The sequence below is a fragment of the Triplophysa dalaica genome, chromosome 7, assembly GCF_015846415.1.
Source record: "Triplophysa dalaica isolate WHDGS20190420 chromosome 7, ASM1584641v1, whole genome shotgun sequence".
In the NCBI taxonomy this organism is placed as follows: domain Eukaryota; kingdom Metazoa; phylum Chordata; class Actinopteri; order Cypriniformes; family Nemacheilidae; genus Triplophysa; species Triplophysa dalaica.
Genome location: NC_079548.1, coordinates 6,707,378 through 6,731,994, shown reverse-complemented (window position 1 = coordinate 6,731,994; position 24,617 = coordinate 6,707,378). Strand labels below are relative to the sequence as shown.

The following is a 24,617-nucleotide window of genomic DNA, read 5'->3' as shown; positions in this document are numbered from 1 at the left end:
AGTGACACCTGTCACGTTTACGATAAATGTGTTATTTTATGTTTATCTCCCATTGAACTATGGTCAGGCGAACGTTTCTCAACGAGGACAAGTAGGAACCAAAGATCACGATCTGAAGGTGCCACACCGAAAACTGCCCCCAATATGGGCGCTGCGGCGGGGATGAGAGGAATGTAGTAGTCGGCAAAAGATTTTTTTAAACACATCCAATACATTACACAGCTTTTATAGGTAGGACTTGATCCTTAAGACTGTAATTGTACTCCTCTCTCATCCATAGCGGAAATCACCCATATTATTCAAAAGTTCTGTCGGGTCGAGTGTCTTATTTTGGTTCCTACTTGACAAACAGTGTGTCGGATCGTATGAAGCTTTTATTTCCGTAAAGACTCGAATAATGTCAACGACATCGCTGGATAAAGAGCTGCAGGAGAGACTGAGAGAGGCCAGTGCCATCGGAGATTTAGAAGAGGTGAAGTCTTTAGTGGAGAGCGGAGTGAACGTCAACTCTCAAAATGAGATCAACGGATGGTGCGTATGAACTCTCGTCACATGACAGATTTACGTTGTATTGGCTTTAAAACTGTTTTAAATGAGTTGCTCATCTGTTTATCATTAAATCCATTACAAAATGCATTCATGCGGTGTGTTTTGGGCCTTATTCCAAAAGGATTTATTAAAGGGTATCTTGGTTACACCAACATCCCAACCAAAACATTCATGGCATCTATTACAACCAACGCAATTCCCATTATAACCAGGCACACAGTTTGTACGTTACTCTGTCCTTCATTTTGTTTGTGTACTCTTAGACGGATAAGCTAGATACCATTGATCAAACTTGTAATGCCATGCATTTAGGAAATGATAATACATCAATGCAACGACATGATTTGTGACCAGGGGTCGCTGTCTCTCCATGCCACCGATACATCCGCTCATCATTATCAAGACACACCCCTGTTGTGGCTAAAAGGGATTACAAGCTGGAAGTGACGCATACCCCAACCTAAACATAACCATACAATTAAGAAATTGTAATCAACTGTTATGCGGCATTGAAGTGCAAATGCCCAGTGGAGGTAGCTGTATCCCTTCTAGGCGAAACCCTGTTTGAGTCATTGAGTGCTGTGTGGCCTGAATTGGGTGTGATGTAAAGTGAAGGCCTTAATTAACGTTCACAGGTGTTAAAGGTAAAGAATGACATTTATAACACAAACATCATTTTATTGCTCTGTTTGCAAAATTATTTGTGGCGTTTGTTGGATGGAAGGACATTGGAATGCCTTCAATGAAACTGCATTGCAGACGTTCTTTATTAAGCAACATGTCTTTTGAAACAAGCTTACAAAGTCTTTCTTTTGTGTGTAGATTTTTGTTGAACAACTTGTTAAAGTAAGAGTTGTTCTGTTGTTTGCCTGAATCTAAGAACTTTTTGGATATTTCTTTTATTATCATTTGTCAATGTAATGCAAACTACAATAAAAAAGAATTGACAGTATTGACGAAAACATACATCTGGTTTATTTAGTAACAAAATTAAAGTTTAACCATTTTATATGTTGATTTGTTTATTTATTGAGTTAAAGGAGCAAAATTGCATTCCCAAAATGTTGAAAATCTTGTTGTTCCATGTCTTATGCAGTATTCATTTACACAATGTGGGAATTAATGGTTGTACAACAAATAAACATGTTTAAATTCTAACGTTTCCTATGCATTAGCAAAAAGATCAAATGGTTTAAATGATATTGATCGCCTCCTGCTTTTATTGCAATTGCACATGTTTGAGATGTTGTGATGTCCTCCGTTTATTCAGGACGTGTTTGCATTGGGCCTGTAAAAGAAACCACAAACAGGTAGTGGCGTATCTTCTGAACGCTGGAGCTGACAAGGACATTCTAACTTCGAAAGCGGAAATAGCCGTTCAGCTCACTTCCAAACCTGAAATCAGACGACTCCTTGGAGGTACGTTCTTAGATCGACTAGACTTCTTTACTCGGTTCTCATTGCAGTACGTAACCATTCTGTCCATCATCTTTCTTTAGTGGAAGAAGAAGATGTTCCCGAGATAAAGGAACCCGAGCTGCCAATCATCCCCAACTATCTTTCCAACCCGCCCTTTCTGTTCAGCAAGCTGGATAAAGATAATCTGAGTATATCGCAGCATGTGTCACAGAACGGCACCAACAATCATCCAGAACCCTTAGAGTCTGAACCAGCAACCCTCTCCCCCACACAAGAGCAACAACTTCCTCCCCAACAGCCTAAGAGTCTTTACACAGACAGCCAGAGCCAGCAAGAGTTATCCTACATCCCCGTCGTGGAGCAGAACGGCGTTGTGCCGAGCCCTGTGGTGAACGGTGGTCTGCCCATGGAGCTCTCCCCAGAGACTCATCACACCAACCACTGCGAGTTTTCTCACCCTCATTCCAGAGGACAGAACGGGCCGGTGTGCCCCACACTTCCCTCCCCCAGCGCGAGCACCAGCCAGTCCCAGGTTCCCAACGGCACCGTCACCCGCCAGCAATCCATCCCCCAACAGATCAACTGCTCCCAGCTCGCCGGCTCCGTGCCTGCCTTCCAACCTTTCTTCTTCACCAGCACCTTTCCTGTTAACGTTCAAGGTACAGTGAGAACTTGTGAAAAAACATTTTCTGCATACAGTCTACACCTTTTCACATGACTTATTCTTGTGTTTTGTTTAGAGCTTGTCGTGAAGGTGCGAATCCAGAACAGCAACGTTAGAGAGAACGACTTCATCGAAGTGGAACTTGACAGACAGGAGTTGACGTACAGGGCGCTGCTCCGCGTGTGCTGTCGCGAGCTGGACATCAGCGCCGAGCACGTGGAGAAGATCCGCAAGCTGCCCAACACTATCCTCAGAAAGGTGAGCCTTGATTTTAGTGACATAACCAAGAGCTAACAGAGCTTCGATGTGGTTTTATGACAGTGAGTTTGTGACCAGAATTTAAATAGAGAACCCGAACCGGCATGTAACATGTTTTATTATTTCGTTATTTGTTGATTTCAGAAGATTTGCATACACAGCTTTGTAGTCGAGCAATCTGAACACTCCAGTGCCGTCGTACTTTTTAAGACCCCGTGGTGAAAATCACGTTTTTTATATGTTTATGTGGCGTTTTAATATGCTAAGACGAACTTAAAACATGTGCAAATGTATCGTTTTAATATTTTCTCCATTAAACTTCTATTTACCAATAACTGTTTAAAAATGCTTCAGTTAATGACATCACAAACCTGTAACCAATCACTTCAACTCCTTTTACCCCGTGGATCAGCAGTTTGAGGCATAAATATGCAAAGATACATTCAGGTTAAAAAGGTCTCTGCACTGATGTGTCAGTTCTCAATTTCATATTCAGTTTTATCAGAGACTGGAACCACCGAGTGCTATTGAGTGGAGGCGGGGCTAATTTGCATATTCACATGTCTACATTTACTTAATGAAGCAGAAGTGTAGAGTTACAAGCTATTTTAAGGCAGGAACAATTATTTTCACAGGAAAAAACATTTATTATGTTATTTGGATAGTCAATGATTCGTTTTAAGGGGAAAAAATGATCGACCACAGGGGGACTTTAAAAATCCATTCTCTGATGCATCAGGATTCTGCTAATAATGCTGGTTTGAATCTCAAATCTGCATTATATTTGAGCCATGAATCTAAAATAAAAAACTTTATGTATGATATTTATTATGTACGATAACCATTACATTTTTCCCAGTGCGTCGAAATAAGTTCAGCTGTTCTACATTTATAAACCTATTGTCCTATTAAATAGCCTTTCTAAACACACGTCTGTTGTTTTCTCAGGATAAGGATGTGGCGAGGCTTCAGGACTTCCAGGAACTGGAGGTGGTCCTGGAGAAAACTGAAGGCTTGACGCTCTTCTCTGGAAGTCAGGGCGGTCTGACCGATCGGCCCTGCTACAACATGAAGGCATCCCGGCTCACTTACTAGCTTCATATTAGCACCCCTGTAGGGCAAACTGACTCGCTGTTTTTTTGGGGACCTGCTCCTTTCCATCCTAAACTATTTACTAATTTCTGTTCTCAAAATGTATTCCTATCCTCCTCCGGTTTGGGTCGATAACCTGTTACAGATATTAGCCTTACCCCTTCATTATTCATTATCAGATGGATCTTTAGTGCCTCCTCCAGTGTATCCATAGATAACTCGTTTCAGCTCTTAACAGGTTTTGGCAGGTTTAGCTCTGGGACAGCTTTTTTCATCGCCCACGCTTCAATTTGAATATTTAAATGCATTTTGTTCACAACTGAACATGGGAAAATATTCAAAAACCACCAAATTTGCATACTTTCCGATCCTGGGATCTGTCTTGCCTTTGTATCGGGTCACTGTGCGAGAACTGGTGTGCTGCTTCAACAGAGATCGGTCGATCGTACGTCCACCGCAGTGGACGTCCACCGTTCCATCTCAAGAGAGTGAACTGTCAAGTGAATGCTTATATTGATCCAGGAAAGCCAGTTATTTCATTTAATGTTTTGAAACCAAGATGTTATTTTGTTGCCAGACAGCTCTCTGTGCACTTTAACCAAACCTTGCCATTATTTGAAAATTTTCTTTTTATTGAGCCATTTCAGTGCTGTTTCTCAAATGCTGTTCAGTCAATGTAAGCCAAATATTTTCTGTAGGCTGCTCTGTGACTGTTTGGAATAGACCGACCTCAAGATTTTGCAAATGCCCCTTATTTGCCCACTAAACATTGTAGCAAGTTCCTTTTTATTCCCCCAAGGAAGAGCTTGATTTGAGATAAAATAATACATCTTCAACCCCAGAGAGCATCCGTTGATTCTCATATTGGCCTCCCTTGAGTTTGGTTCTGTGAAGATGTTTAATTCTCACATATTTGATACGCATGATGTGTATTTGAGCGGAGCCGTTCTTAAATACTGCATTCTTTAACATACTTTAAAATTGCAGTTTGGTTAATTCAACCGTGGAAAATGTTTGAGATTAGATTTAGAAGAGATGCTTAAACACTACATTGTTGTATATTAGCTTTCGACTTTATACAGGTTGTGTTAACGTGGTAACGTCAAGTCATGATTTCTAAAAGATTTCTCCAAAACAAATAACGTTGTTTTGTAGTTTTGTTGGCAGGTTTGGCAGTCTATCCATAACCAAACATAATATGATTAACATTCGTTGCTTCTATTGTTCAAAGTTAACATTAGCCATTTATGTTAACTTTGCAAGATACACTGCTAAATTATGTCATTTTTTTATGTGCAATTTTTTAGTATGACAAATACTAGAATTTGAGGATTAAAAGAAGGACAAACTTCAATTGAAATGAATCATCTTGTTTTTCTTCATTTAAAATTCTTCTTTAATATTTATTTTGAGTCAGTATTTTCATGTTTGATCACTTTAAGTTGTAGGTTTAGAAGTTAAGAGGTGAGCTTGTCAGAGACTATACTTAAGTTATTAGTCATGTTCTAAAAGTCAGTTTGACTTAGCCTATGCATTTTGATTCCAGATATTTGAGATGGTCCTCGTACTTTGATTCAACAGTGCATTGTCTTCACTAACAATACTTATTACTTTGATAAAGCATAGGCAAACGTTATCCAGAATTGTTTTTCTTGGCTTGAAGATGTCTGTCTTTAGAAATAACAAAAAGACTAGGCACCATGCCATTGCTAAACGTCACCAATAGAGGACAGGCTTAAACTAGTCTTGGTAACGGATGCATTCAGGAGATGCATACTGAATGTTTTTAAGAGGAAGGAAAATTTTCCACTTAATTAAACCTAGTAGACATCCACTAATGATCAGGACTCTAGCACCCTATATGATACAGAATTTGGTCTTGTTTACTCATAATTTATTTATTTTTATTACATGCTGTATAAAAAATATGCAAACAATGTAACATGGATTGAATCAATGAAATATAGGTTAAGATGTTCAAACTTCCCTGTAGATTATTTTTGAAAACAAGTTTAATAAATAGCAAATAAATATATTAGCTAACAAGTAAAAAGTATGTCTAACCACTACTATTTTTGGTTACCGGTTGAAGAACTGTTACTAGGCTAAACTTTAATGCAACAAACTTATACAACCCATTCAACAAATTGTTTATTCAATAAAATTATTATACAAAAAATCAACAAATTGTTTATTTAATCCAATTGTTAAACAATTAAATATAAATATATATTAAATACAATTTATGTAGTTATATTTCAGTATATACCCACTAGCGAGATCGGAAGTCAACAAACAGACTGGAAGTTAATTTTGGGCCAAGCGAGTGCGTACGATTAAACCGTCAGTAGGAGAAAAAAGTTGTTGTGTTTAGTTTCATTATATTAATCGTCAAAATTATAAATGTAACATTTCACATGGGTTACATTTTATGTATTCAGAAACCTGCTTTAAGGTTTCTTGACTGGTATGTTAAGAATTTATCAAATATTTGGTGAATCCTATTGCGAACCGAGATTCTGAAGTTGATGTCATTTCTGTTATTTAAGGATGGGCTTTTAAAATTTTCAAGGACTTCATATATCTTACAAATATTATGGTGAAATTCTGGTTTTCTTCAAGGGTTGAGGATGGATGGTCCTTTCACAGTGAATGAGATGGAAAACACTTAAAGTTCTCAAACAATTTGTGTCAAATAACCAGGAAACTGGTTGTAGTTTTGCCACAGCCCAATTCAGGAATTCGGTTCACTAACTCCCCTTTGACCTCTTTTGCCAAGTTGCGTGTTTTGAGACCAGAGCCCCATCCGGTTGAGCACTATAGATCACTTGAGCGAGCAGTCTTCTTACGTGAGACAAGGGGGAACAATTCACAGGAAATTACCCGAGATCTTCTCAACCCCTGAAGAAATTCCTTGTACTTGCACAGAAAATAAAGGAAAAAATTGTGAATGATCCAACGCAAACTATTCGTCCTCATGAAACTTAATATCCCAACAAAAGCCTGTTATTCTTGGAAGCTGCAGTGTTTTCAACTTTTTCTCATTTGAACAGACCTCAGTTGACTCATCTGATGTTCTTGGGTTGGATCTCGTGTCAAACCCCGTGTGGTGAAGCTAGCAGGAGCTGTCTCGATAAACACCTGCCTTCTCAGTGGGCTCATCGTAACACCAGATATCCAGCTGCATCTGACAAATCATTACTGCCCAGCTGATCTGGGAACAGTTATCCCATATTAACCTCACCCAATAGTCCTTGAGAAACTTCCAACTTCTCCAAGAATCACCAGGTCGTCAAAGTGTCTTTTAAATTGAATGTTTTTTAGTACATTTCAATTTTTGTTAAAGCAAAACTAATCCCATTTCACTTCCAGTTTGGTTTACTGTACTGATGCAAAGAATACGGCACACTATTTACTCATGGCTAAACTGAGCTGACCACTTGGATCTATTTGCATTGACACATGTTTATAAGATGCATGATTCATCCATATCTTTGTAATCTATTATATGTTCTAAATGGCTCTACTCTCCATTCCAGCTAAAGTCACCAGAACTTATTTTCTTGACCCCCTCCTCCAACCTTCTGGATTCATTTAGGTGTCCAATGCCCACTTTTTATGATCACATTAATGCCTGTTGGACACAATCCAGTTCAATTTGAATGGCCCGATTCATTCTGAAACATGCCAATAGACTTAAAATAGGTTGCGATCGCCATTTCATATGAACTTAATGTATTTTTTTACGTTCTCAGGTCAGAGCAACCTCCGACGTTTATAGTCTTGGATATTTCGTTGAAATCCGGTTAAAGCCAAACACACAATTATTTATAATAAAACCCACAGTAGAAAAGCATCTTGTGTGATTTATGGAAAGAACATGTTGTATGACAGTTTATGTCTTCATATTTCTCACAGCAAATGTTGTATCTTTAAAATACTGTGCAGGGTCATTATGTGGTTTAAAGTCAGAAGGAAAACACATTAACCTTTATGTGAATATGGTTCTGGTGACTGTGTTTTATAGGGTATTAGGCTATTTAATGGAACTTCACTTGTAACTTTTGGTAAACGCGACCCTTCATGTGGAAAGTTCATGGAATACTACCATACCGTTACTCTTTATTCAGCACCAAGTATGCATATTGTGGGTTGTATGTATATTTATTTTATTACCTGCCGTGTTTGTTCCAACAGACCATAGAATAATGTATCCCACAATGCAATGTACCAAAGGTAATATCAACAGTTTTTTACCTTAAATTGTTACATTGTAATGTATTCATATTTTGGTAGTTTCTATATTTACACAAACTTTTGATTCGTTTCCAAAGTGTAACAGTGTAAAAAAGTACCCTGCAGCTTGTCTATCATTGCGCAAATTGTTTCCCATTATATTTATCTAGTATGCACTGCAACAATTTGCAGTATACACTGCACACTACGCAGTATGCAGTTCGCCAGCACTTCGTGCAGACCACACTCGTACTCAGTCTTCTTAATGATGGGTAAAACGCGTTGTATACTCGTGCCACTTTGCTTCTTAAATGTGTTTTAATAAATTCGTTTCCTCGAGACTGTTCCTGCAATGGATGTGCTCGTAAAGCTGCGTCGTTATGTGCTCAATTAATAACAGGGTTGAACCCGCAGTTTTAATGAATGTAGCGGCGCGCATGGACCTCTCCGCCTCTCCACACGAAACTTGAACGCATCAGACGTCCTCCACTTTACCAAGCTCCCCACTTATTTCTGCCCTCGATTTTACGCATTGTTTTTTCGGACCCCGTGCCCTTTTTACAACTCCTGGAAAGTTTCTCTGCCGCCTGGATATGTGGTGGATGCTGTTTCCCAGATGGATTTGGTTTTTATTCGGGCAGCTCTGCGTCTTGCGCTTGGACTTGCGCGCCAGAGCGCTGCCAATGCCAATGTCAATGTCCAAAGTGGTTTATACACACGCGGGGATGTGTCCGAACGAGATGAACCCGAACCTGTGGGTAGACGCCATGAGCACCTGCATGCGCGAGTGTGAGTCCGATCAGGTGAGATCAGCCTCCAGTATTCTTCACGTGCGCACATGCGTCAGTCGTATAGCCTTGAGCCTACATATGACCAAACATGAACCGTGTTTATCTTGTCTCGCAACAACTATGAAATTGTGATAAATTTGTACTTGCACGAGAAAAACAAAAGAATGTCAAATTGACTTGCATCCTTACAATTGTGGATTTCATGTTAATGTTGTTTATTTATTTATAACTATGATAATAATTGTATTATTATAGCTGTAGTACTTATTGAATTTTTGCCAAAACTATTGTGACCATGGTCATTTTTGAACCACATGTTTTTCTTACAACCTTTGTAAAATGAACAATGGTTTTATTATAGTATGAAGAGTGAAATCTTGTTGTCAGATTGGTTACCGTTTTATTACCATAATTCTACTACAAATACCATAATTAATCTATGGTTATTGTGGTAACACCATTGTAAATTTGTATTAACTGTGGTTTTACTACAAATAAGCAGTAACTATGGTGACTATTAGTTATTAATACTATTAGTTACTATTATATTAGTATAAATTAATCCATGGTTTATTTTCATAAGATATGTTTTAATAAAACGTTACTGCAGTTTGCATTCAGAAATTATATTATTACATTATTATATATATATATATATTTTAAAAAGAACACTTTAATATCAGCATTCATCTTTTAAATGTATATTGTCAACATAATATATGACACTTTTATAGAAAGGTTTTAACATCAATATTATTAATGATTGACAAAAAAACTTTTATAAATGTAGTTGAATTATCGCAATCTTTAAATGAACTTGCTTGGAGTCACACAAGCGCATCACTTTTACAAACTTCAAAACACACTCCAATCACTGTTCTTTTTTTGTTCCCCGAGGATTGTGAGCCATTCGAGAAATGCTGTTCAAACGTTTGTGGAAACAAGAGCTGTGTGGCCGCCCGATACATGGACCTCCGGGGAAGGAAAGGTCCGATGGGAATGCCCAAAGGGATCACCTGCGACCAATTCACATGCACACAACAGGGTTCAGAATGCGACATCTGGGACGGGCAGCCGGTGTGCAAGTGCAAAGACCGCTGCGGACAGGAGCCCCGCTTCACCTGCGCCTCGGACGGCATGACATACTACAACAAATGCTATTTGGATGCAGAGGCTTGCACGAGGGGTGTCTCTCTCATCGAAGTCACCTGCAAGTTCCACCTCAGCTTCTCCAACACCAGCCCTCTACCGGAGGAGACCACCGTTCGCCCCACCACGGCTCATTTGGAGACCACCCCTACGGATGTTCAAGCACCTGTGATGGTCAGCAATCCGGTAAACAATTTCGTGTTTGTAGGCGAAACGGCTAGTTTCCTATGCGAGGTGACGGGCAAGCCCAAACCGGCAATCACTTGGGAGAAACAAATGAAAGGCAAGGAGAGCACAGTGATGGGACCCAATAACGTGCTTGGAAACATAGTGGTTACCAACATCGCCCAGCTGGTTATATATAACGCTCAAATCCAAGATGCCGGCATCTACACCTGCACCGCCGCAAACCCCGGCGGCACAGTCCAGGCTCATTTCCCGCTCTCTGTGGTACCCCAAGAACAGACCAAACCGAAGCCGGTGACGAATTCCACACGCTTAACGCCAGAGGAGTGTTTGAAAGAACCCGATATGGATATCTGCGGAGAGGAGGGTGTTCGTTGGTACTATGAATCCAAAAGCAACAACTGCTTCACCTTCACGTTCAGGCAATGCGACACGAACAAAAACCATTTCGACACGTACGACTCATGCATGTCGTCCTGCGGAATGGTGCTCACCGCACCTTGCTCCTTACCGAGCGTGCAAGGGCCCTGCAAGTCATACACACCACGTTGGGCCTACAGCCCTGCCGTCAAGGAATGCCAGCCATTTGTTTACGGTGGATGCGGTGGAAACAAGAACAACTTTAAGAACCAGGAAGCCTGCGAGGAGTTGTGTCCCTTCCCCAAGACCAAAAACTGCAAGCAGTGCAAACCCAGGCAGAAGATGGTTTCGAGCTTCTGCAAGAGCGACTTCGTGGTCCTGGGACGTATTTCCGAGCTGATGGAAGAGCACGATTCCGCACTCATCACGATGGAGGAGATCTTAAAGGACGAAAAGATGGGGCTGCGGTTCTTCCGTCAGGAACCTCTGGAGGTGACGCTGCTCAACATGGATTGGAAATGTCCCTGTCTGAACGTAACCAGAGCCGAGGGTCAAATGATCATCATGGGGAACGTTCAGAACGGCATGGCCGTCCTGCAGCCCAACAGCTTCGTGGTCACCTCGACGGCGCGGCGGGTTCGTAAACTCCGTGAGGTTGTCAACAAAAAGCCTTGTGACATTTTGATGGAGTTCAGCAGCACGAAGTACTAGCAGGATGCAAAAACAGAGAGAAAAAACAACTACAATCACGTCATCACGACGGAGAGACGGATAATGTGATTTTAACTTTGTGAACGACACAAAGGATTTCATATGAAAGTGTTATCTTATTTACATCTACACATTGTAGTGGAAGTATTATTTTAGTTTGACTAAAAAGCGGACTCTCTGTACCTGTCCTAAAACAAAAGCCTTGCAGGCCGTCACTGAACCTTCATTGGAAACAGGTAGTTAAACGTTACTAACCTAAAAACTATTTATGCTTCGCTAAAAATGCTTTGCATTCGAAAGCCATGTCAAAAAAAACATGACATGTTAAATACTATTGCACCTTATTTCATTCACACTCATTACACTTTGCTCTGTTTATTTATTTTAACACCGTATTTTTACATTACTACCATAAATTGAAACAGGTAGTCCTATGTACGTGCTTTACAAAGTATTTTACGTGTTTTTTTTGTCAAACCATAAAATGGCTAACATATAATGAGATTATAAGTATAATTTTACGAGCTGTTGAAAGTGAATTAAACATTTATGGAGCACTTTCAGAGACGTGCAGTCCTATGTCTTTCTCGGTTGTAGATTACGATGCGTTTTTGAATGCGCTTTCATCGGATGGGGGTTGGTGGGGGGGTTATACTTTATGATAAATCTCTGGTCCCACCCCTCACCCCACTCTATTGTCACTCAGCACTGGCCTTGATTTTGGAACGGGTCACATTCCAGCTGTTCTTCGGTGGGAAATGTTGTGACTGAGGGGGATGGGGGGACCAGTCTGATCCCTTGTGTTGTGTCTGGCTCTAAGACTCTCCTCCACCGCGGACCTTTCATGTGAGAGAGCCCTCGCCTCCCCCCAGCCGCCCGGCCCCTCTCATCTCCCCAGCTCCATCTCCAGCCAAGCTGTAACCCGGCATGGGAGGGGAGCCGACGCACACACCGCTCTCGGTTTTAAAGGCACCAAACTTTTGACTGGGAGGGAGAGGGATAACACATGCTTATTCCCTAGGGTGGGCCTCCGATGGCTGCTACCTCGGCCTGGCGGTCAGGGCCTCATCTATGACCCTGTAAGAGGCTTGTGAAAGGATTCAAAAGAGAGGGGGCGTGAATCTGACATTGGATTGGCTGGGGGGGATGCTGGGAATGCCGAGTGGGGAAGTTTCATTAGAGCTGTTGACAAGTGTCAAGTAAAGTAAATTAAGCTCAAGAACAACCAACCATGAGGGGGTTTGTTGTTTCTAGTCTGCATTTTTCCTAAGGATAAGCTATCACCTTTAACTGTGTATTACATAGGGTTTGTTGGGAGCAAATGTCATTTTATAAAGAGGTACAGCCTGTATCAATCGAGCACTAATCTGAATATTTATGGGGTACATGCCCCACACCCCGGATGTCTCTAGAGGTTACGGCCATGTTAAAAACCCCTCAAATATTATACATGTTTATGTGGTCTTTAAGCAATCATGATCCAACCGCAGTAATGTTGTCTTGGCATTAGATACATGCCAAGATCTTAAATATTCAAAAGTTACAAAGTAATAAAAACTTTTCACTTTTTATCCACAGTGTAGTGGGTCAAAAATAATTTTTCTGTCATAAACCTTGTGCATAATCAAATCGACTGCATACACAACCATTCATTTGTTGCCATGACCTTTATTAAAATTAGGACTGTCAAATGAGTCATTGAAAAAAATTAAAAACTTTGTTTACATAGTGTATGTCTGTGTACTGTGCGTAATCATTTTGAATTTATAAACACAAGGGAAATATTGATATGTATTTATTTATATTTACCAATCATGTTTATTATATATAAATGTATATTAATTGTAATATGTTTAAAATGTTCTTAAATATATTCAAGAATATGTTTTTAAGTAGAAAGTAAAATTATAAGTATTATTAATATGCACAGTGCACAGACAGATAAGATGCAAACACAAACTTTTATTCTGAATGTGATAAATCGCGATTAATCATTTGACAGCCCTAATTAAAAGGATTATAAAACCATGGATAATAATTTTTGCCATTTTTTTCCGATACATTTTTATGTAAATTGTTTTTGTGGTCTGAAAAGCCTCTGAAAGCGCTGATATCAATGGTCAGCAGAAGTGAATACTATTTAGACGTACCAAAAGTTTAAACCCTCCAGCCAACGGTGAAACACCTTGTAAAATGTATCCAAAAGTAACCCAATTTAAAATGTGTAAATCTGATGCTTTAGGATTTAGAAGCTCAACTCTGAAGCAATTTAAGTCAGTGGAAACATCTTGACCTTGCCGTCTCCCCTCACAGGGCCTCATACACTTGACAGTGTTCGAGTACGTTTGTGAGATTTATCCTGCATACTTATTTCTGCCCCTCAAAAGTCACTCTCAACCGCACTGTTCCGCAATCCATTGATTTGCAGCTCCGACAGGCACGTTTGTTTTTTTGACGTAAATTATGCAAATAAAATGTATAATTTGGTATGCAGCAGTGGGCGTGCATTGGGTCCATTCACACTGTGATGAGATTCCCACAGAGATCAGGAGTCTGCTCACGTCTCCTGTGTGTGGGAGGCCCCACAATCACACAACTGATGTATTACATCAGATTACATCTGATAACCAACTGCTTGCAAAAGTATTTTATACTTTAAGGGAAGATATTTTATTCTACAAGCGTTTTGTTGATTACATTTGCTCAGTTTCGTACATAAGACTGTAGAGATGCTACAAACCACAGGACAAATTATCTTGCGTTCAATTGCATTTCCATGTAATGTGATTTTTTTTCATTTACAGTTTGCCTTAAATTCTTATTAAATCCCACATGTGTCCAAGACCAACAGTACACAGCTTTTACTATATTGTAAGAGACATTTATAATTATGCATTTTAGAATACTGTAACTAGAATGGAATACTAGAGTTCTGTTTACAGTATACTTCCCTTTTTTACTTAAGATTATGTGAAACTATTCAGGTTTCTTAAAAGTTTTCAAAATACTTTATTTTAGAAGAGCAGAAACGTTCATTATAGGCCTACAAAACCAGGGTCAAATTACATTGCATTTTGGGATACAGTGACTTGAAAAATCTATCTATAAACACTTTGGCCTGCAATGAGTTCAGTTAACAGAGTTAATAGAGTTAATAGTTTTTAAAGACACAGTGTTAGCTGGCAAAATAGCAGTAAGCACCAATAAGCAGTATAGTGTTGCATAAGTCACCGTGTCACGTGTAAAACTGTGACTAAAATTTCAAAATGTTGAATAGAACAAGAATGCTGTTTAGAATTCATCCGAGAACATTTTAGAGTTTTTCTGTGTTTTACTTCGGTTTAGCCACTCCGTTCTTCACTAGAGGGCGCACTTGCACAAGTTCTGGTGATGTTTTATTCATCTCTACAGCAAAACATCCATAAGGCTTTTATAATCATCTCCTTTTGAGCTACAATGCATATCATATCAAGTCCAAACTGCTGTGTGAACATGCAATTTTTCTTTGTTAATGAAACATTTATGATAAAGTAGATGGATAATTCATTACTACCATAATCGATGTCATACTACCTTCCAAACTAATCACATAAACTGGAAGAACGTTAAAGGCAATGTACAGATATTATGGTTGAGTGAACCGAGTAATAGGAAATTATTATGCTGCAGTTCCTAGGCCTCTCCGTGCTTGATTCATCAATGAGGAATAATTTATGGGCAACCTTATAGGGTCAGTAGCTTGTGGATAATTCATTTAGAAAGATGGTTGAAGTGGATGGTGGGTCACACCGAACACGATACACCTGTCTTGATTCCCGAAATCTAATTTAAAAAAGCCGTAAGAGCATCAGCCACATGTCTTAAACATGGCTAATGTAATATCAAACGTGACTGCCGTGAATCACGTAACCCAAGAACGTGTCAAAAGACCAGGTTTATTATGTGATTTTCTTGACAATTGAGCACATTTTCTGCTCAACGTGTTCATTGCTGTTATGAAAGCAAATGTCATTATTATTAATGTAATGCAATGATACATTATGTAAATTATGATCATAGTAGTTGCAGCCGTAAGGCCTGTTGCATTTGTTGCATCAATTCATGCGGATTAAAATGCTAAATATGTTTCAAAATGAGAATTGTTCTCAAACTTTAAAACTGAGCAAAAAAAATCAACCTTATAAATCAGCATTCATTCAGACGTATGTCCGTTCAGCCTGCTGTTTTACCGTCTGGTTTTGACCCCAGCAGCTATCGGCATTATATATAACGCAGCTCTCTGCACACACATGCAATATTATTTGCATTTGTCACTGCATGACACAAAGTCCATTCCCTTAAAGACATGGTTGGCTGTGCAAAATGAACAGACTGTCAGGTCTCACGGTGAGCCGTTATTTATTGGAAGTGTGTTTCCCTTCCAGGGTAAATCCCGAGGCAAAAGGAGAGACGTGTTCCTTTGAGTATGACGGTAAATGAGATTATTCCACGAAGAAAAAGACATCATGACTGTTCAGGTACGACTTCAGGATCCAAATGTGGACTGGAATATCACAGAGAGACCTTCGGGTAGACACCTTTAAATTTGTCAGGCAAGCAACCAAATAGCAAGCATCCAAAATAATGGTGTACATGGCCTTAACCCAGTCCTAAAACGAACAAATCTGATTGGCTGTTGAGCCAGGAAGTCAAAATCGCTCCTGCCTTAGGGGTGGCAAAAAAGCCTTTTTGTTAAATTGAAGGAAATCTCATTCTGACAGTTCCGATCTACCATCCTGAACAAAAGGCAGTTGTTTGGAGTGGGGCGAGCTTTACACCCCCGTGTGAATTACAGCGCCTGTCCACTGCCCTGTATTGCGAACCAAGAACAGAAAGTCATAAATTTGGGGAATTTATTGCTTCCAATTAAACAAGGCAAGGTGGGAAATGCTTTATGGACTGACAAAACACTGCATTTTAAAAACTTTGAATAGGACGTTGGCATTGAAATTCTGCAGCACGTCCACGTACTCGACAAAAAAGAACTTTATAATCTGCCGAGAAACAACAGGGGAGAGGCTTTTGAATGAGAAATTCTCTTCAAGCCCAGCATGGATTTGTAAACAACCAGAAAAGAAAGAAAGATATAGGGGCATTTGGCCTGAAACAGTTTAATCTCTTTTGATGCCGTTTTTAAAGAGGTTTATGAATAAGAAAATAAACTCCTTATTCCAGAAGACTGAATATATCAAGGATTAAAAATGCATTTAAATTGAACTTAAAAAGCCCACTTTAGTGTCTTTAGTGACCGTGTTTTGTCAGTAAGACCATAAATAAAACACAATAAGAGGCGAATTGTCGTTTAGATAAAGAACAGAGCGGTAAAAAACAGTTGATTTTATTTTTACTCTGCTCAGGAAGCTGAAGCATATATTTATCATAGCACACCCAGACATCTACAGAAAATACAGTTATCTCAGTCGAAGCATGTCTGCCCACCGGGGGAAAAGAGAAGCAGCTAAATATTCATGCTGTTTCATTGTTTTTATGTGGCAGAGCTGAGTATTAGATAAGTATGAGTGTGTTTAAGAGAGAAAGAGATGTTTTTAAAAGATTGATTTCTTATTTAACCTTATCATAATCTCTTCAAACCTGATTGACTTTCTTTCTTCGGCAGCACACAAAAGAAGATATTTTGAAGAACATTGGTAACCAAACAACACTGGCACCCATTGACTGCCATTGTATGGACACAAGACGTTTCCCAAAGATCTTCTTTTGTGTTCCACAAAAGAAAGAGTCACATACAGGTTTTGAATGACGTGAGGGTGAATAAATTAAATTATAGTGTAAAATCTACATCTAACCTAGTGTTTTATCATCTTTTAAAATGTAATTTAACAACACTGAGCCTGACTTCATAAACAATAATTCTTATAGCACCTCATGAAATGTATCACTCTTTCAGCAGTTTTATTTATTGCTTCTTGATGATTTTTTGTACAGTTAAATAATTCACCTCAATACTTTTCAAACGTCTATATTATTATTTTAATAAAAAACATTTTCTATCAAGTTTCTGTTTTCCATAAATCTGCTTTGTGATTATGCACAACTGCCTATTTTACATTAATACATTTGTAAGATGCTTTTATCCAAAGTATTTTTTAGCACATTTAAAGGATAGCCTACATTTTGCACTGTTAAAAGTAAAGGTTCTTTAAAGGTACCTCACAGCGATGCAATAGAATGACCATTTTTGGTTCCACAAAGAACCAATCAGTCAAAGGTTCTTTTAAGTCCTTTTCAATAACCTTTTTTTGCCACAAGGAACCTTTTGTGAAGCTGAAAGGTTCTTTCGACTAACAAGGTTCTTTATATGGCATCCTGAAGCACCTTTATTTTTAAGAGTCTATGTGTGATCCCTGGGCTTCAAACCCACAACCTTTGCACAACTATAAAAACATCTGTCATTTATTATTGAAATCCTTTTTACGTGTATGCTTTAACAAAGTAAAGTGCGATGCCTAATGATGCTGTCATGTATTTTAAATATACACAAACGCTGATGTGTGCAGCTATACGTGCTGTGGCCAGGTGCCAGTATGGGTGAGTGCGAGCCCTTGCAGTGTTGTCAGTAGAAATGCATGGAACGTGTGTACAGACTGTTCTCTGGCAGCACCCGGAGGTTCTGGACTGTGCGGGGCGAGGCAGCTGGTGCTATTATTAGGACCAGAGTGAATCTGATTCTGGCCATGTTTGGTACAACGGGGCGCCCGCTTAAAGGCCCAGGATAGTGTCCCAGGTTTGATCACAGAGGTTAGGACTAACTCATGCCAAAATATTTATTCAAACACGAAAGTATGAATTCGAATGTCTCCTTTTTTCTGTCCGCTGTGCTGCACCCAATGTTAACCTTTTCCTCACAACACTCAATGCTCAGATTTGTTTACCTCCATATTCGTCTGTTCCTATTACAGCACAGCCTCTAGACATTATTTTGAAGAAAGCACAGCATATTTCATGTAATGAACCCCAAATTATGAACCTCATTTTGATAGATAAGTTATGCAATGTTAACATTCTCCACTTCATGACTACTGATTAAACCCAAAGCTAGTTTTTGTGAGAATTGCAGGTACAGGACGACACAGAACTCTCTCTACATGCGCCTGTTCCCATAACGCTTGTCATAAGAGACGCAGTAAGTGATCAATCTTCCAGTCCAGACACCAGTCAAGTAAAATGCATTAACAAACCGCTCATTTCGGTTCCAGCAACATTTTGAGAATGCTAACAGAAGTCTCAATGGTATTTACGCCTTCATAAATTTCTTCTTGGAAATATACAACCATAAATCTAAACCTCTAAGATGTTCAGACACTGCAGTTTGGGTTGCAAACATGTCATGCAATTTGTTTTAATGAGGATAAATAAAGCTTCGAAAATTACTACATACCTTTTTGCAAATGAAGTTTGAGTTTCCATACATGAAATGTAAACATTTAGACATTCTCCTGCAGAAACATTAGAGGGATAGTAAGCTCCAAAATGAATATTCTGTTATCATTTACTTACTCTCATGTCATTTCCAACCTTTATGGCATTCTTTTTTCTGCAGAACACAAAAGAAGATATTTCGAAGAATGTTGGCAACCAGACAACGGTGGTAGGATTGGTCCATACAATAGAAGTGAACGGGTATACCGCCGTGGTTCCGTTACCAATACCAAAATCTTCTTTTGTGTAATGCAGAGGAAAGAAAGTCATACAGGTTTGAAATGACAAGAGGTTGTGTAATTTTCAACTTTATAACCAAAGTGAGTTAGGTTTGATCCGTGACCACTTCATCATTTTATTCCTGCAACAGCACAGATTCCATTTAAAAGACATTTCACCAAAACAGCCATTCTGTGTTATGAGAATAAGTTTATAGCCCTGATTTATGGTGCGCTGCTTCCCTGAGATACTGTATTCACTACATTTTCTTTTGATTCCAGAAACACAAACACTACAGAGCCAAGTGCATTTCTCATTCCACCACAATGTGCTTCGGTGTGTGTTGACATATTATGCCGCGACACCTTTACCCAGATTGCTAGCTTCATGAATTAATCTCATCATTAAAGAAACGGATTAAAGCAGAACTGGAGGTCTGAGCTCCTGAGAGATCCCAGGGCAATAACCTCTCCAGATCAAGCTGAAAGGAGAAGTATTGCACAGAATCGCAATACGCACTGGCACGCAACCTACCAGCCATCTGTCATGAGCACCTCGGCGCTACACATTACCGCTTACATTCTCCCTGGTTTTATTTCAGAGCTGCCTGATGGGAAATGAAGAACAGGTCCAGAAAGGACAAGATGTTCCGGGGACGGGAATTATAGATGCTTAATATTGAAATAGTGCATCCATATTGAAATACATGCAGTCTGGTATGTAACACCAGCGTCTCACAATCCAATCAATTCCCGATAGATAAAATCAAGTCATCACTACATTCTCTGTCATTGAATATCCCGTTTCACTGTTAATGGCTTTTCACGTTGACCTTAGGTGTCTGGATAAAGGACACAGTGGAAATTGCTTTAGTGTTTCACCTTTCAACCTTCAGCCCAGATCATTTCTCACTACCTAGTTTTGAAGAGATAGCAGCTTGAGGTTGAATTGAATCTTCTAAATCAAAACAGAACACTTAAATGGTGTTTTTGTGGAGGATCTAATGACTGAAATGCAATACAAAAATCTTAACTATGTCTTCAGAGGTGCATAAAGACCTTACATAAGAAACGTTATGTTTTTATTATCTTAGAATGAGCTGTTTCTATCTACATACACCATGGGTCCCCTTGCATGAAATTCGTCATGTTGTATCTACAGTAGCCCTAAATGGACAAACTGATCAACAGAGCACGTAAATATGTTATTTCCTTAAGAAAGGAAGCGAAAACATGACGTTATCTGTTTCGTGTCAGCTTCCGTAGTGCTTTGAAAGGGAGAGATGGAGTGAACCGTTGGTTGTAATTCGCAACCTCACCGCTAGATGCCGCTAAACTTCATACACAAAGTACTGGGTTACTTTCAACACAGCGTTGGGTCATATAAGCGATAAACGAATGCAGAAAATGTTTATATTTTACCTAGCAGTGGGTTAAAACAACTCAGCATTTTGGGATTGAAATAAACCAGCAAAGGTTAAATTATAACCCAATGATTAGGTTCGTTCCATTTTGACCCAGTGTTGGGCTAGATAGAGTCGAAAATTGTGCACAGATATATCATCCAATAATCGGTATCGGACAATTTTTCTATTACCTCATAGTTTAAAACAACCGATGATCAGCGCTGATATATCCTGTCAATCAAAAGAGGACAAGAAAATGATACTACTAGTCATTATATGAATGAATATAACATTCAGAAAGTTAAGGAATATCTATTTAATCTTCAGAATCGTATCGGCAGATATCACTCTTAATAATCTGCTATTGGTGTTGGTGAAGAATTGTTTTAATATGTTTATTGATTTGTTTAAACAAACATAACTTCACAGATTATCACAAACAGCATTCACATGTTTCCAAACACAAAAAAGGCAACAGACAAAAAAGGAAATAGAATAAAATAATGAAATACGTAACTATAAATAATGGAAAAACAACATTAAAAACACAAACATTAAAGGCCACCTTTTACAGGACACATATGTATTTATATACATAACTTTCATTATCCTATTGAATATGTCTCCATTCTCATTTTCTATAAAAGACATGAAGGGTTACAAGCATCTTCAAAAGCTTTAATCTGTGGAGAAATGTATTATTCTACTGAGATATAGACACTTGTCTTTTAATAATCGTTGTTTTTTGTTTGATTCACATTGTACAAATTCTTACTTTATGAATTGGTCAAACTGTGAGATCCCGTAAAATCAGGAGGAAATTTACCCAGGGTTAAAACCTCTCAAAATAACAAATCTGAAAACCCAGGGTTAAAACAATTTTGACCAAGGATTAAAAAGACATAATTATAGTATACGATTTACATTTTAGTCATTATATACAGCCAGTTCAAACTCTTTATGTGCCTATGTTCCAAATGACTTCCCTTTCCAGCTGCCAAAGTATTGAACCAAACAACTCTGAAATAACATCACATTCATTCGAAGAGCTCATCTTAGACTCAAGCCAGATCCATTAGCTTCAATTAAAGGACAAGTTTCCATAACCATCACAAGAATACAGTACAAATTCATCCGGCAGAATCTTTGTCCTCAAAGTCACGTCACCATGACAACTGCCCAGCATGCCACAGCGTGCACGACGGCTAACATTTGATTTCATTACTGCTCCAGTCAGTGTAAACTTGGGTCGGGTTAGCGCTTAGCAAGATTCTGAGAGAACGCTCATTAGCAGTGTGTTTTTTTTCCAAAGTTGAGAGGTATGGTAGAGAGCAGCTGTTACAGGAACCCCGCTGGGTTATAAATACCATGAAACACTGACACACACCCACACAAAACATGTCACAGACACTGCATGGCATGGCATTTTTCTTCTTTTCTCGCCGTTCACTGCGGTGGAGTAAATCATATTTATTGATTACAGTAATACGGCTTTAGGTGGGGGTGGGGTGACGTGGTGGTTAATGCTCAGGGCTGGTCACAGCAACACTGGTTCAGTCATCGTTGTACCCTTCAGCAAGACCCTTAACCTCAGGTTCCTCGGGGGGGCTCATCACTGTATTGAGTGAACTGTACGTCCCTTTGGAAAGTAGCATCTGTCAGATGACTATTTATTTCCATCAGTCGTGGATTTTAAAACAGTTTTCCTAGTTAGTATTATTAATTTATTTTGTCAGAATTTTTTAAGAAATATACTTAACATGGGACACAATATGGATTTTTTTTTAATCTTGTTTTCAGAGATCATTTCTAAAATCCATATTTTAAATAATGAATAAAAAATATTTGAATTTAATAAAACTAACTTAAATATTGGCTTTGTAAACTGATTAAACAGGTTGTCTTGCAGTCTGCTTAAAATACATTTGTTTTTAAACAAATCAACATGACAATCTCTTACATACATTTACAGACAAAGTGAAGGAGGAAAAACTAAATATATACATACTGTATAATGTGTATGTACAATTTTGTAATATTCAACAAATACTTACCACTGTTTTATTTCTACTCAACTCTGTTTGGTTAGATTTGGCTTTTAAACAAGTACAATGTTTATGAGTAGAAGACATTTCTCTGTACTTTTTACGCCCCATATGTGTTGTGATATGTACATCTACATTACAGTGTATAGTGTTTGATTGATTCTTTGAGTTGTGTTTGAATGTGCAATGCCATGCATTGGTCAGATCGCACACATCAGTAAACCCTTATCTAAATCTCTGTCTTTCCGATCGTTGGAAATGTGGTGCAGAGAGAGCCCACACAGCCTTCACAATGCCCGATTGTTTACTCTAGTGTTGGGAAATTTGCCCACAGGACCTGTGGTTCTGACCTCACCCTTCACACACACATCATACTGTAACAATGCCAATGGCCAGTGTGCAAGGCTTTGTCAACACATTTCCAGAACAGACCTTTTAGCTTTTGTGGGCCATTGGAATATCACATATTTTTATTGTCTCATACTTGACCAGATGTTTTGACATAATTTCAATATTGTTTGCCTGTGCACATTTCACTGCCACAATGCTATGGTGTTGTGAGTGATCTCCAGGGTGTTCCTATGCAGTTGCTAGGGTTTTCTAAAGCTCTGCTACAACATCACAGGTGGTGGCCTGTGTAGGCTGTGTTTAACTAAATTGGGCTTACCGACCAAAGTCAACATTTAAGAATACAGGAAGTGTTCATATTGTACTTCATTTTAAACTATTTTGTGCTATATTATGCTCAATACTCCTGTGACTCAGTGGTTAGATCATTGCGTTAGGAGCACAAAACATTGTAGGTTAATTCCCAGAGAACACACATACTAATAAGCTTCTGCTAATTGCATAAACGTATCAATATAAAAAAAACGATAACTTAATTTAATCTATAAAAAGTCCCAACCATGGTTTGAAACAAGTCAGCATTTTTATAGTGTGTAAAATAAGTGAGTAAAAAGTATGAAAGAAAAATTAGGTTAAATATCTTTTTCTCTACAGGGTTTTATAGAAACATAACTTGCCTATTGAGATTAGAGCATGTTTATTACCCAGAAAAGAGGCCACCGACGATGTCCTCATTTCAACACGTTTTATTTAGGGCATTTTTGCTTGAGAAATCAGGTGGGTGTGAAATCTTATTTCGCTACTCTAAAAAAACACTAAAATGAAATGTACATTGGACTATATGGTTAACACAACAGGAAGAGGATGTTCTGGGGGGTTGCTTACTCGTTTATAGTTCACCCAAAAATAAAAATGATGTCAACATTTAGTCTTCCTCAAGTAATTCCAAACCTGTCGTTGACTCTTCCTTCTGTGAAACTCAAAAGAAGATATTTTGAGAAACGTCTCTGTGGTTTTGAATCCATACAATGAAAGTCAATGGGGATCAGTGTTGTTTGGTTACCAACAATCTTCAAAATATTTTCTGTTGTGTTCTGCAGATAAAATAACAAAATAATTTACTAATAACTATTTTATCAAAAGGTTTATTAATAACTTTAATCTTTTAAATGATGAGCTGTTTTAGCTGTTGCCTAGCAAGCCACATTGTCACAATATCTTCCCCAACACTGTTGGATGTTACAATGAGTTAAACATAACTTATTTACTTCACCCAAGGCCCTTGATATTTCTCATCTCAAACTCTATCTGTGTGATAGCTACCATCATTCACCTCCACAGACTCTGTGTGTGTGTGTGTGTGAGCATGAGAGAGAGAGAGAGAGAGAGAGCCTGTCTCCTCAGCACAAATGTGTTCGTCCCACCCTTGGCTTTTTTATAATCGTAGTGCCGAGCTAAGCAGAGAAAAACAGAAAGCACCGGAAACAGAGGCCCAGCCCTCAGCGTCCCATTCAAGAAGGGGAGAGGGTCAGTCCTGGCACTGAAAGCTCAGATTACACGCAACATAAAGGGAGGCCTGTATCAGCAAGGCCACCATCACATTATGCTAAAGTCCTTCTCTGTTGTGTCTGTGGGAAAGCGGTGTTGAAAACGAATGCCCACAAAGCCAGTTTAGCTATGCAACAAACACACGTGCCTAGAAAGAA

At 38.8% G+C, this 24,617-nt stretch overlaps 2 protein-coding genes across 3 annotated transcripts; both read left to right on the top strand.

Annotated features, from left to right (window-relative positions):
* The first annotated feature begins 135 nt into the window (after positions 1-135).
* Positions 136-5,346, top strand: ankrd40 (ankyrin repeat domain 40). The gene is made up of 5 exons (XM_056753137.1): positions 136-531; positions 1,820-1,968; positions 2,049-2,627; positions 2,709-2,890; positions 3,839-5,346. Exons 1-5 carry the CDS (start codon positions 398-400, stop codon positions 3,983-3,985), a joined length of 1,191 nt encoding a protein of 396 aa, XP_056609115.1. The 5' UTR covers positions 136-397; the 3' UTR covers positions 3,986-5,346.
* Positions 5,347-8,501: 3,155 nt separating this feature from the next.
* Positions 8,502-16,288, top strand: wfikkn2a (info WAP, follistatin/kazal, immunoglobulin, kunitz and netrin domain containing 2a). Of its 2 annotated transcripts, XR_008907181.1 has the most exons (3): positions 8,502-9,021; positions 9,907-11,651; positions 15,840-16,288. XR_008907181.1 is itself a non-coding variant. In XM_056753177.1 (2 exons), the coding sequence occupies exons 1-2, from the start codon at positions 8,812-8,814 to the stop codon at positions 11,413-11,415; spliced, it is 1,719 nt and encodes a 572-aa protein (XP_056609155.1). In that variant the 5' UTR covers positions 8,502-8,811; the 3' UTR covers positions 11,416-11,954. The 2 variants fall into 2 exon arrangements, 1 of the variants encoding a protein (XP_056609155.1); XM_056753177.1 differs by lacking the exon at positions 15,840-16,288 and having other exon boundaries at positions 9,907-11,954.
* Positions 16,289-24,617: the final 8,329 nt, after the last annotated feature.

What these genes read in the sequence shown, in the direction of transcription:
- ankrd40 (XM_056753137.1), top strand. Translation starts at nt 398, where the DNA reads ATGTCAACGACATCGCTGGATAAAGAGCTGCAGGAGAGACTGAGAGAG. An exon ending in AATCAGACGACTCCTTGGAG is followed by an intron (nt 1,969 to 2,048) that starts GTACGTTCTTAG and finishes ATCTTTCTTTAG; the next exon opens with TGGAAGAAGAAGATGTTCCC. An exon ending in CCAACACTATCCTCAGAAAG is followed by an intron (nt 2,891 to 3,838) that starts GTGAGCCTTGAT and finishes TTGTTTTCTCAG; the next exon opens with GATAAGGATGTGGCGAGGCT.
- wfikkn2a (XM_056753177.1), top strand. Translation starts at nt 8,812, where the DNA reads ATGTGGTGGATGCTGTTTCCCAGATGGATTTGGTTTTTATTCGGGCAG. An exon ending in GCGAGTGTGAGTCCGATCAG is followed by an intron (nt 9,022 to 9,906) that starts GTGAGATCAGCC and finishes TTGTTCCCCGAG; the next exon opens with GATTGTGAGCCATTCGAGAA.